This window comes from Pteropus alecto, unplaced genomic scaffold (genome assembly GCF_000325575.1).
Source record: "Pteropus alecto unplaced genomic scaffold, ASM32557v1 scaffold220, whole genome shotgun sequence".
NCBI classification, from domain to species: Eukaryota; Metazoa; Chordata; class Mammalia; order Chiroptera; family Pteropodidae; genus Pteropus; species Pteropus alecto.
In genome coordinates this window covers 323566-335831 of record NW_006430043.1, presented here as the reverse complement: position 1 = coordinate 335831, position 12266 = coordinate 323566, and the positions used below count along the sequence as shown (strand labels likewise).

Genomic DNA, 12266 nt, shown 5'->3' with positions numbered 1-12266 from the left:
TTGTTCTCCCTCCTCCAGCATCCCTGGGAATTGATGCTAATTTCAGCTTTTGGTCCCTGACTCATTCTCTTCTCCCTGACTCAGAGGTTGACCTTGGGTTTCTGAAGCCCCTCTCAGTGGGGAATTGTGATGGCCACCTTTTCACTCCCATCTTAGTTTTAGGTGGGGTGGGGAGGGCTGGGGGAAGGAATGAGAGGGGAATGTTTCATTTCTTTCTTTAAAATCACCATCTAAAGTCAGAGAGCTTTGTTTGCTTTGTGACTGCCTGGGCTGGACTCGCCAGACTTCTAAGAAGTTTCCCAGTTAATCACCAACCCCCAGAATTCATGAGTACAAACTATGAGGGATTGTCCCTTCAGTCAAAGAATCCAGTGAGACCCCTGGCCCCACCTCCACCCTTGGCTCTGGGAGAAGCTGTTTCAGGGCTGAGGTAGGGAATGGATACTGGCACCCTTTGACAGAAAGAACCTGGACAGGTAGGGGTTAATCCTGCTTTGCCCTGGTTGTTAGATTCTGGATTCATAATCCATTAGCTCTGCCTGGATGGAGTGAGGCCAGGCGAAAGTATTCAGATTGCTCTTTGTTCTGTGTCTTTGCCATCCCTTCCAGGGAGAGAGGGGCTATGGACATGTACCCCCTTCCCTACCATGACTGAGAGAGATAATGAAAGACTCTTGGGTACTCTTTTGATTGCTGTTGGTCCCAGAGCCCTCTCTCATGGGGGAAATGGCAGTTTTAGCTCTTGATTATTCCGACTATGAAACAGACCACCCCCAAAACATCACCCAAAAGCTTGTACCTGTCTAATTCTGCTGGGCCCTGGGCAGTCTAAACAAGAGTGTTCAGGAAACACTGACTAAATGGCGGTGGGGGGGGGGCGGGGGTTGTGTTAAGAAATCAGAGGTGGATGGGGAAAATCCTGGGATTAAATTTAGGGAGTAGATAAATTTAATACAGGCAATGGCAGTAGCCTGACATGAACAACATTAGCTGCTATTATTCTTACTGTGAGAATGATTAATTATTTAGGGAAGACTGAAGCTGTTTCTGAAAAATGAACTCTATGAGAAAGTATCCTGTCCTCATGACAAGGTAACAGCGCTTAAACAGGATGTCTGTGCCCTCCTCCCCAGGCTACGCTACATGGTGAAGCAGTTGGAGAATGGGGAGGTCAACATTGAGGAGCTGAAGAAAAACTTGGAGTACACAGCTTCCCTGCTGGAGGCCGTCTATATAGATGAGACTCGGTGAGAGTGGTCAGAGTGGTGATGCTGGGCCTCGGGGAGGGACCTACCCACAGAGGAAGAAGACACCATGCAGACACAGTGACCCAGAGACTGGGAGTCAGACAGGAAACTAGGGACAGAGACTGTGACAGGGCCAGAGCAGGAAGGACGAGTGGAAGGGGCAGATAGAAAGAGGTAAGAATATTGGCAGAGATTAAAGAGGCAGAGGAACACACGCGGAGTTGCAGAGACAAGACAAACGCAGAGAGAAGACTGTTACCTTAAAGCTCATCTAGTCCTAACCTTCTTCCCAGTGTAAGATCCCTCCAGACCTATGCTGCCCAGTATGGAAACTGCTGGCCACGAGTGCCTATTGGGGCTTGAAATGTGGCAAGTGTGAATTAAGACATGTATATATTTGTAAAATACATGCTGGATGTCTAAGGCTTAGAAAAAAGAATAATATATCTCATCAATATATATATGTATTTTACTGATTCCATGTTGAAATGGTAATATTTTGGGTACATTAGGTTAAAGAAAATTTATCATTAAAATGAATTTCACCTGTTTCTTTTTACCTTTCTAATGTGACTACTAGAACATTTGAAGCTCCTTAAAGGTGGCTTGCATTTTATTTCTGGACAGTGCTGCTGGTCTATATAGCATCCTTGACAGGTGGTATTCTAATATTTGCTTGAACATTTCCAGAGTTGGGTGCTCACTACCTCACATAGTGACCTGTTCCATTATTCGGGACATCAGATAGAGAAACAAATAAAAACAGTGAGAGAAAGGCAAGGGGGTGTCCAAGAAGAAAAAGAGCTAGCCTGAGAGTAACTGAGGTGTGGGGTGTGGCTGGGCTCAGGGTTTGCAGGTTGTGGAAGCACTTGCTGTCTTTCCTCTGTGATGCCCCTTCTGGGGCCTCAGGCAAATCTTGGACACGGAGGATGAGCTGCAGGAGCTTCGGTCAGATGCTGTGCCTTCCGAGGTGCGGGACTGGCTGGCCTCCACCTTCACCCAGCAGGCCCGGGCCAAAGGCCGGCGGGCAGAGGAGAAGCCCAAGTTCCGCAGCATTGTGCACGCTGTGCAGGCTGGGATCTTCGTGGAACGGTAAGGCTCACCCACGCTCGGCCTTCCTCTGCCCTCTATCCAGGTCCCTCTTTCCTGGCCACCCTGGTCTTCCAGGCCCCCACCAGCAGTGTGGCCCCACATGTCCACCTGATCAGATCCCACTCCCTAGACCTTCATACTTGGGCTTCTTTTCATTATTCTCCCTTAGGATGTTCCGGAGAACATACACCTCTGTGGGCCCTACCCATTCCACTGCCGTCCTCAAGTGTCTCAAGGTGATCCCTGGGTTTTTGGGAACGAGAAGGTTGGGGGGTGGAAAGAGCCATTGGGACTTTCAGACTGTTTATGGGGTGATTTTTGCCTTCCCGTTTAACTGTTGTTTTCATGTTCTTCAAAACAAATTTTGCCCACTCCAGAGGCAAACTCCAGCCTTCTTGTCTCTCCCATACTGAGAGAGATCCGGGAAGAGAGGCCCACTCCACTGCCCCTTTGTTTACCTGCTTCCTAAGACTCTGTATCATTGGGAAGTCCTCCTTGAAGTCTAACTGCAACCCTTGCTGCTGCTGGATGCTCCCCTGGGAGTTTCCCTGCCTAGTCTGTTGTTTCTTCACAGAACCTGGACCTCTGGTGCTTCGACGTCTTTTCCTTGAACCGGGCAGCAGATGACCATGCCCTGAGGACCATCGTTTTTGAGTTGCTGACTCGGCATAACCTCATCAGCCGTTTTAAGGTTGGGCAGCATCCTACCCCTGCCTCTGGGCATCATTCTCCACTCCCATCACTCCTGTTCTAGAAGATTCTCAACAAGTAGATTCCCAGGTTCCCTCTTTCGGTCTCACCATCAGGGACGTCTCCTCATGCTCACCCCAGTCTAGCCTTTCTTTCGCTTGCCATAGTGCTGACCTCTGACTTCATTTATTGCTTCCTAGGGGAAGATTCTAGGTCTGCAACCATCTAGCCTAGAATTCTGCTCTCTTTGCCTTTGCTCTTCCCTCTAACTTGACCTCTCCAGGCTGGCTTGATGTTCACCCCCACCCCCGTTTCAGCTGTCCTGCCTCCTGCCTGAGGACACTGGAGGCCTAGAGTCCAGATGCTATCAGCTCTTTGGGACTAGAGTTTCTCCATTTGTTTCCTGGGGTCAGGGGAGGGGATAAAATTGGCCATTTCTCTCCCCCACCCCTCCCCAGTGCTAGTCTCTGTCCAAGGAATCTTATGGAGAGGATCAGCTTTTGGCAGGGTGGGGTGGGGTTGTATGAGGAGAAGGAGGGTGTGCGAACTCCATTTGCTCTTCAGTTTGGCTGGCCAGGAAGAATATGGGGTTAAAGTCCTCTCTAGACTCTGTGTCAGGAGGGAGCATCTTTTGGGAATAGAGGCTGGAAAAAACCCCTTCCACATGGAAAAACCACACTTAGAAGTGTGAGGGGGATTAAAGAGTTGCAGTGGGAGTGTTTGGTCAGCACCTAGGCGGGGGTGGGCAGTAGATGTTAGAGAGGAGAAAAATGTGTGCGTTCTGAGGAGTGAGTTCTGAGGGGTGCATGTGGGGGGATCAAGGAGTCCAGTTGGAGGGGCTCCTCCCAGAGGGCTTTGGAAGCTCATCCCTCTATCCTCTGCCTTCATGTCACTGTAACAGACCATTGGTGCACGTCAGCCTCTTCTTTACCCTGACTCCTCCTTTCACAACAACTTCCAGGAGGGTTTCCAGAACTTTCCTGAGATGCTCCGTTGGGATTTTCTTCACTGCTTTCCTGGGGGCCTGTCCTTCTGTAGTTTCATTTTCCTCCCCTTCAGTCCTGCCCTCTCCAGGACGGAGAAGAGCAGGGCCTTCGTTTTCCAGCTCATGTTTCTCCAAACTGGTTTGCAGATATACTCCAGACACCAGCTTCTCTTAAACTCTGTTTCCTTATCTGGAAGGACTGGTTTTAAGGGGACCCTAGGAGTAATTGCATCAGGCTGGGTTTGGCCCAGCCCCAGTCTGCCTCACTACAAGGCAGTCATAGAGAGAGGGGAGCTTATTGCTTTAGTGTTCACTCACGGTAGTGCTCCCAGTTGAAGCTCCCCTTCTCAAGCTTTCCATTCCTTTCTTGGGCACCCAGCCCCTCCCCTGCTCCGCCCCTCCCCTCCCCTTCCCTCCAGGGACGCCATGGCAACTCTAAAGCAAGGGCAGTTGTCATGGAAACAGTCCTTTAAAATTCCCTGAATTTGGGGCACAGCCCTCCAGGGGTGGGGGTGGGGATGTTAGAGTCTGACTGATGAGTGGAGCATCTTCTGTGTCTCTCACTTGGTAGCTCGTCTCTACATACGCTCCCTCAGGTCCTGACCCTTACTCTCCTCCCAGCCTCAGGAGATTCAGGGACAGGTGCGGACACCAGCCTTGTCCTCTGGGAGCCTTGACCTTTGAAGGAGAAAGACATACCAAACCCAAAGGGCATATGCAAGACGAAGACAGAATTGAAAATAGCTGGACAGAGCCCTGACTCCTGATGTGTGTGTGTGTGTATGTGTGTGTGTGTGTATAGAGCTCAGGACCTGGGCATGTGTGTTATTGGGAAGCACTGACTCTACGCCAGGCACTGCCCCTTACCATCACAAACAGAGCTCCTGATCCCAAGAAATGGTTCCATCATACTGGAAAAAAAGTGACGGTTAGGAAAGCTATTACACGATGCTGTGCTATTTACATAATCATCTTCGTCTCAGAGGGACCAGACAGGAGGCTCCCTGACCCAGTCTGGAGGAATAAAGGTGGCAGACTTCTGTGCAAGTTAAATGCTGAAGGGAACATGGGATTTGGCCAAAGACAGCAAAAGACTGTTTCAGGAAGAATGAACTTCACGTGCAAAACTGGAGGGGCGTAAGGGAAGGTAAGACAGTTGGAGAGAGAGGAATGCATGAGTGTGTACAGTGTGTGTGTGTGTGTGTGTGTGTGTGTGCACGTGCGTGCATGTGCATGTGTGTGTGGTGGGGGAAGGCTTCTCACAGGAGGGGGTAATCCACACCTGGCTGGAAGGCTCCTCTCTATGTCATCTTATCCTTTCCCCTGCTTCTGAGCTCTCTGTCTGAGATTGGATTGGGGATGGGGTGAGGTGGTTGGAAGGTAAGAGGGAAGTTTTCTTTTTTTCTGAAAAATCTCCAGGGAAATAATAATAATTATAGCTACTCTTTAGAGAGCACTTACTAAGTGGCTTGTACTTATCTCATTAAATTCAAGGTAGGTGGTGTTATCTTCATCCTGCAATTAAGAGTCTGGGGCACAGGGAGGCACGTGACTTGCCCAAGGTTGCATAGTCAGCAGGTGGTAGAGCCAGGATGTGAGCCCAGGTTCACTTGACTGCTGAGCGAGTGCCCTCTCCCTATGCCACACTGCCTTTTAAAGAAAGATAGCATTGTCTATCTCAGCCTTGGGCTGCCTGCCATTTCCATGGATCCTCCGTGCATCTTGATTTCCTCCGTTTTACTGCAGATTCCCACTGTGTTTTTGATGAGTTTCCTGGATGCATTGGAGACAGGCTACGGGAAGTACAAGAACCCTTACCATAACCAGATCCATGCCGCTGATGTGACCCAGACAGTCCATTGCTTCTTGCTCCGCACAGGGATGGTGGTAGGCACTCTGAAGATCGCTCTTCTGTGATTCAGGGTTTTATGGCTACAGAACTGGGATATCTAAACTATATTCTCATTTCCTTTCTTCTCTCTTTGGTTCCTCTCCTTTGGCATCCCACAGTTTTCAGAGTCAAATTTGACTTACTCTAGAGAATTCCTGGGTGGACCATAACTTCATGAATGTGTGCTGGGATACAGTGGGAATGTTTAAGAATAGAAGGGATGGCCTGAGTAGTCTAGCCCGTATCTAGAGGTCTTTGGGCAGTGACAGACAGGAGGTTGGCTTCCTCTCATTTTCTGCCTTTTTTCCCCAGCACTGCCTGTCCGAGATTGAGGTCTTGGCCATCATCTTTGCAGCAGCCATTCATGACTATGAGCACACAGGCACGACCAACAGCTTCCACATCCAGACCAAGTGAGGGATGGGACATGGCAGGGCAAGAGGGGCCAAGTGGAGGTGGGAAGGTTGCCAGAGTCCCCACTTACAGGTGGCCAGACACGATGACCTTTGACTTTGCAGGTCAGAATGTGCCATCCTATACAACGATCGCTCAGTGCTGGAGAATCACCACATTAGTTCCGTTTTCCGAATGATGCAGGACGACGAGATGAACATTTTCATCAACTTAACCAAGGATGAGTTTGTGTGAGCAGAAACCAGGAGTGGGTGTTCATAAAAGGCCCCTCACACCAACCTTCTCATCCCACTTCCTGGACCTCCTGCCTAGCCGTGTTGTGGGGCTGATCTCTTTTCTGGTTCTGTCTATTCAGAGAGCTGCGGGCCCTGGTCATCGAGATGGTGTTGGCCACAGACATGTCTTGCCATTTCCAGCAAGTGAAGTCCATGAAGACAGCCTTGCAGCAGCTGGAGAGGTGGCATCTGGTGGGGTGTGGCCGGGGCTAGGCCAGAGTGAGGGGTGTGTAAATTGGGGGGCATACATATGGGTAGTTGGTGTGCCAAGTCTTTATTCAGATGTAGAAGCTCTCCTGCTCCAGCTAGCTGAGCGTATCTGTGTGTATGTGTGTGTGTGAGATGTGTGTGTGCACATGGCCCCAGGTGTATGTACAACCTAGGCAGCTGGTCTTCTGGAGAGTACTTTGGGCTGTGAGTCTGAGATGGGCGTTCTCATCTCAGCTTCAGGACAGGCTTACTCTGGAATTTTGGGAAAATCATTCAACTCTTCTGGACAGTCGATCCTTATCTGTGAAATGTGAAAATGAAACATCGCCCATCTCAACAGCTTGCCACCAGTTCCTAATAGAGTCATGTGAGGTTAAAGAAAGCAAGCACAGAACAAATGCCATAATTACATCTAATGTTTAGAAGTGTGTAAGAGAGAACAGACTATGTGCGTGTCCTGAAGGTGTATGTTAATGTATGGTGTCTATGTGTGGGAGAGTGTGCAGTGTCAGAGCATATCACTGTTGGAAAATAATAACAATAATAATCATAGTTAATATCTACTGAACACTTATGTGCCATTCTTCTAAATACTTAAATGTTGTATGTCATTTAATTCTCAGAACAGTTCTATGTGGCAGATTCTGTTATTATTGCCACTTAAGACTGAGGAAAACTAAATATGGAAATTTTAAGTAACTTGCTCTGTGTCACACAGCTAGTGTGTAATAGATATAGTGGGGATTCGAACCAAGATCTCTGATTCTAAGAGTTTGGGCTGCTTCCTATATATATAAGTGCACGTATGTGTGCGTGTATTGGGGGTGCTCAGAGTGTTTGAAGTTACCTGAGAAGATCTGAGCGAGGGCATGAGATGGGAAATTAGGATAGTTCAGGTTTCCTTTTCCTAAAAGATCACTCTCTTTTCTCTTGCCATCTGCCTCCACCAGGATTGACAAGTCCAAGGCCCTGTCTCTACTGCTCCATGCTGCTGACATCAGCCACCCAACCAAGCAGTGGTCGGTTCACAGCCGCTGGACCAAGGCTCTCATGGAGGAATTCTTCCGCCAGGTAGCATGGCATCTTTGCCCGCCTCCTGCCCATGGGACCTTCTCTCCCCTTTGTTCTTCAAGTTCCCTACTCCTTCCGATCTTCATTCAGCTACCTGTAGCTTCTAACCTGACCCCAAACCCATGAGATAAAATGTGATCATCCTAAAAGCTGAACAGTAGCTGACGACAGGTGCATCCCATTTGCATTATCACTCATTTCCAGGTCACAGGCACAGAGATTCCTCTTCTCCCACAACCTCCTACCACCTCCAGCTGCACCTTGGACCTGGTAGGTAGACTGAGGTATCCTCTCCAGGTTTCCTACCCTGTCTTCTCCCACAGGGTGACAAGGAGGCAGAACTGGGCCTGCCCTTTTCTCCGCTGTGTGATCGCACTTCCACTCTCGTGGCACAGTCCCAGATTGGTGAGTGACCTTTCCCGCAGGGAGGAGAGGACTGGGAAGAGGGAAAGATGCTGTCCGGGCCTGGGCCAGGATTGCCCCAAGTCCCCATTTTTCAAAACCATTCTTCCTGTCGAGGCAAGCGTGCTGTGCTAGAGCGTGGAGTCCTGGGGTGGAAGGCCAGGGGGTGGCGATAGCGGGGAGGAGTTCTCTGCAGTCACAAAGACATCATCCCAAAGGCTTTCCCCATTGGGAACTTTTCAGCCCCAGGTTACTGTTTTACATGCAGCCAAGGGTCACAGCCATGCCAGCCATATCCACTACCCCACCTTCTGGTAAGACATCTCCACGGCGTTATCCTCTTCACTACAGGTTTCATTGACTTCATTGTGGAGCCCACATTCTCTGTGCTGACTGATGTGGCTGAGAAGAGTGTCCAGCCTCTGGCGGATGAGGACTCCAAGTCTAAAAACCAGCCCAGGTGAGGATGCTGGGGTAGCCAGGTCGCCCTGTTCTGTGGGAGGGAAGTTGGACTCACAGAGAGGGCCCACTTGCAGGGAGGAGGTACAGCCATGACAGGGGTGGTGGAGAAGCAGGCTACTTCAAAAGTGGGAGCCCCTCTGCTGTGTGTCACACACACAGGTGGAAGGATGGGACCAGAAGTGTGTGACCCGTACCTCTGTTCCCCTCTACCATAATTTTGTCTCTTCCATTCGCTCTGTCTTTATTGCTTTTCTGCTAATCTTGTTTTTAGTTTTCTTCTAGTAAGTGGGAAGGTGTAGAGAAAGAGGGGTGAAATTGGGGGAAGCGGGGCAGGGACTTGGAGGGTACCTAGCAGAGGGAAAAGAGGAGAAAGATGAGGCTCCCTAAGTCTCCTCCTGGTGTTCTATCCTTTCCCCTCTGAGGGCTGTGAAGGCCGTTCTGGGGTGGGCTGGGTCTCACCTCTGGAGTTGCATTTGTGTGCAAGGGGGGGCTTTTTCTAGCTTCCAGTGGCGCCAGCCTTCTCTGGACGTAGAAGTGGGAGACCCCAACCCTGATGTGGTCAGCTTCCGCTCCACCTGGATCAAATACATTCAGGAGAACAAGCAGAAATGGAAAGAACGGGCAGCAAGTGGTGGGTACCATTTAGGGGGATGAGGCCTTAGGGGGAGGGTAGCTAATAAGCAGTAGCAGGTCCATTTTCCTTAAGACTCTGGAGCAACCCTTTGTTTGATTCCTAGAGTTGGGAATGGAGCTGATGAGACTAAAGTTAGATCACAGGGAAGACCAACTAGCTGGTTGGCCTGGACTGTTCTAGAATAAGGACTGGAGAGAGGATAGGGACAGCTATATTCCACGACCCAAAGGGTCCTATGCACATTGTGGTCTGTGAATGGTGGTCCTGCAGATTTGGGTAGCTTGGTGGCCCTGGTTGAGAAATCTCTTCCTTTATGTGGGGGTCAAGGGTTGTGAATTTTAACAAGGCTGGAGAGGCTCTCCCCAAGTGGGCAGGGGTTGAATGTAGCTCAGCTTGAAGGCAAGAGGATGCATGAGAATCCCTTACTTTTCTCCACATACTCCTTGGGTTCTGGGGGAATTGGTCTGGTCCCAACTTCTTTCATGCCCCTCTGCAGGCATCACCAACCAGATGTCCATTGACGAGCTGTCCCCCTGTGAGGAGGAAGCCCCACCCTCCCCCGCCGAAGATGAACACAACCAGAATGGGAATCTGGACTAGCCTGGGGCTGGCCCAGGTGAGCCTGTCGTGCTGGCGCATGGAGGGTCTTGAGGATGTGCAAAGAGTAGGGAGAGCTGGGTGTCCAACATGGCATCTTCGAAGAGTCATCTTTGTGGTTCACTGGATGTGAGGTTCTCCCTCCCTCCTTCAAGGCAGGAAAGTGGAGGAAGTGAATATATAGAACTGAGCCAGGGCACGAGTGGGAAGCAGGGAAATCCTTCTAGCTCTTCTGTCCCAGTCCCTGCAGGAAGAAAGCAGGTAGCTCCTCAGAGCAGGGTGGGGCCTGACCAAGGCTACAGCCAGCCTGTTAGCACTTTTGTGAGGGTTTGGAATAAATACCCAGCCAAGGCACAAGGCTCTGTGAAGTGAGTTGGCATGACTTTGCAGCTCTTGCTCACACCTTGGCTGGGTACCCCTCTGCACATCTGTATGTGGGACTGAGTGGGGATCCAGGTGGGACTTGGAGAACATAAGTCAGGCTGGAGATAAAGGCAAAGATCAATGCACTGAGGCTTCTCCCTCTTTTCCCAGGACCCTCCTGAGTCCAAAGTGTTCGATGTCATCAGCACCATCCATCGGGACTGGCTCCCCCATCTGCTCCAAGGGAGCATGGAGGTTGAGGAACAGACAACCCACCCGAAGGCCAAATGCCAGAGTTCGTGGGGTTGGGGGAAGGGCCCCTCCCCACCCGTCACCCATTGGGGCGCACTTTAATCTCCCGGCAGCAAGACTGGGGAACTTCAGGCTCACAATAGTCACTGTGCCCATCCCCCTGCCTCTGGACTCCCCCCATGGCCAGATGGCTGGCTGGGAAGGGGGGCTTCCTGGAGGCTTTCCAGGGCCTGGGGGGAGGGCCAGAGATGCCAGCCCCCTGGGCTCTCCCCCATCCTTTTTGCCTCCAAGTTTCTAAGCAATACATTTTGGGGGTTCCCTCAGCCCCCTACCCCAGATCTTAGCTGGAAGGTCTGGGTCCCCCTTTTCCTCCCCTGGGAGGGGCTGGAATAGGATAGAAAGCTGGGGGGTTTCAGAGCCCTAGGTGTGGGAAAGGGAGTGGGCTCCTTCAGGGCATGGTATCTTTCTAGGGCCTGGGAATGTGGAGGGGCAGCCTCTTTACCCCAGACCCACACTGCTCCAGCCCCATCCCCAGCCTGACCGCGCCCCCTCCCCCCCCACCGCCTCCCCTCCCTCAGTCTTCCTCTCTCCCATTCTGAAATAGTGACTGGGGGAAGAGAGAGGTCATTGGCAGGGACAGAGACGAAGCCTTCCTGGGGTCCCCAAGAGCTTGGGACTTGTCTAGACCCCCGGGGCTTGTCACCTGTCCTGGCTGAGGCCTGAGCCCTTTGCCTCCTTCCACTCCCTGGGTCTGGGAGGCTTCCATCCGACCAATGTCTGTAAAGTGCTTTGAGGTCTCCCCAGCAAAGCACCTTCAGGATGCATCTTATGAACACAGGCAGGAGAGATCAGCTGTCTTGGGGTCAAAGGTGCATGGTGAGGGGAGAGGTGTTATCCAGTAATACTGTGTTGCTCACAGTGGGCCCCTCCCATGTCTCCCCCTCCCAGCACTGGCCCAGCTGCAGGCACCAAGAGGCCCCTCCCCTGGGACAAGTGGGCGTGGCGAGTGGAAGGCAGATGGGGAGGGGTTCTGGGCTGCTGCTGTCATGTCCTCTGAAGAGAGCCCAGCTAGGTCCCCTGCCCCTTCCTCTCCTCAGGCTCCTCTCACCCTGCCTTGTCCCAGGAAAGGCCTAAGTCCAGGTGACTTCCCTCCTTTCTTGTAAATACCAACCATGCATTTGTACAGTGGGCTTTGTTCATGTGAAGTCCATATTCATGGTCTCTTAGACCTGCTACCCTGCCACCTGTCCCTCCTACCCCACCCCGAGTGGGTCAGAGACGCATGTGACTCACCCATTCCCTTGGCCTCCCAGAACCCTGCTATAGTCAGAGATCAATAAAGAAGGGAGACCAGGCCTGGCTGTGTTTGGTGTTCACTGGGTGGAAGTCCACCATGCTTCTTCATGAACGCTGTCTCTTTTAAGCTTGATAAAAATCCTGGTGCAGTTGGTGTTCTCTCTGTTATATATACGGTGGGCAAGCTGAGGCCCAGAGAGGTGAGGTCTTGCCCGAGGGCAAGAAGGGAAAGTAGAAATGGGACCTTACATTTCTGAGTTTTTGCTTTCTCTCCATCACAGCTTTTTAAGAAAGGAGGGGTGAATCTTGCCTTCCCTCTACCCTTCTCCCCTCCACCACCTGGAAAAATCAAAAGCAGTGGGCAGGAGAGGCCTGGTTATGGAGT

General features: G+C 51.1%; 1 protein-coding gene across 3 annotated transcripts in view; it reads left to right on the top strand.

The window, feature by feature from the left end:
• PDE1B (phosphodiesterase 1B) overlaps positions 1–11941 on the top strand; it is a 26128-nt gene extending 14187 nt beyond the window's left edge. For 2 of the 3 annotated variants that reach the window (XM_006904483.3, XM_006904484.3), the window contains 14 exons: positions 1134–1247; positions 2157–2339; positions 2509–2575; positions 2914–3030; positions 5761–5901; positions 6218–6318; positions 6424–6549; positions 6675–6776; positions 7755–7875; positions 8199–8280; positions 8629–8737; positions 9240–9370; positions 9870–9989; positions 10505–11941. In XM_006904483.3, coding sequence (XP_006904545.1) covers positions 1134–1247; positions 2157–2339; positions 2509–2575; positions 2914–3030; positions 5761–5901; positions 6218–6318; positions 6424–6549; positions 6675–6776; positions 7755–7875; positions 8199–8280; positions 8629–8737; positions 9240–9370; positions 9870–9973 — 1498 coding nt within the window. In that variant the 3' untranslated portion in view covers positions 9974–9989; positions 10505–11941. Of the gene's footprint in view, positions 1–340; positions 477–1133; positions 1248–2156; positions 2340–2508; positions 2576–2913; positions 3031–5760; positions 5902–6217; positions 6319–6423; positions 6550–6674; positions 6777–7754; positions 7876–8198; positions 8281–8628; positions 8738–9239; positions 9371–9869; positions 9990–10504 lie in introns of those variants that run through there. The other variant, XM_025044952.1, reaches the window with a different exon arrangement.
• Positions 11942–12266: the final 325 nt, after the last annotated feature.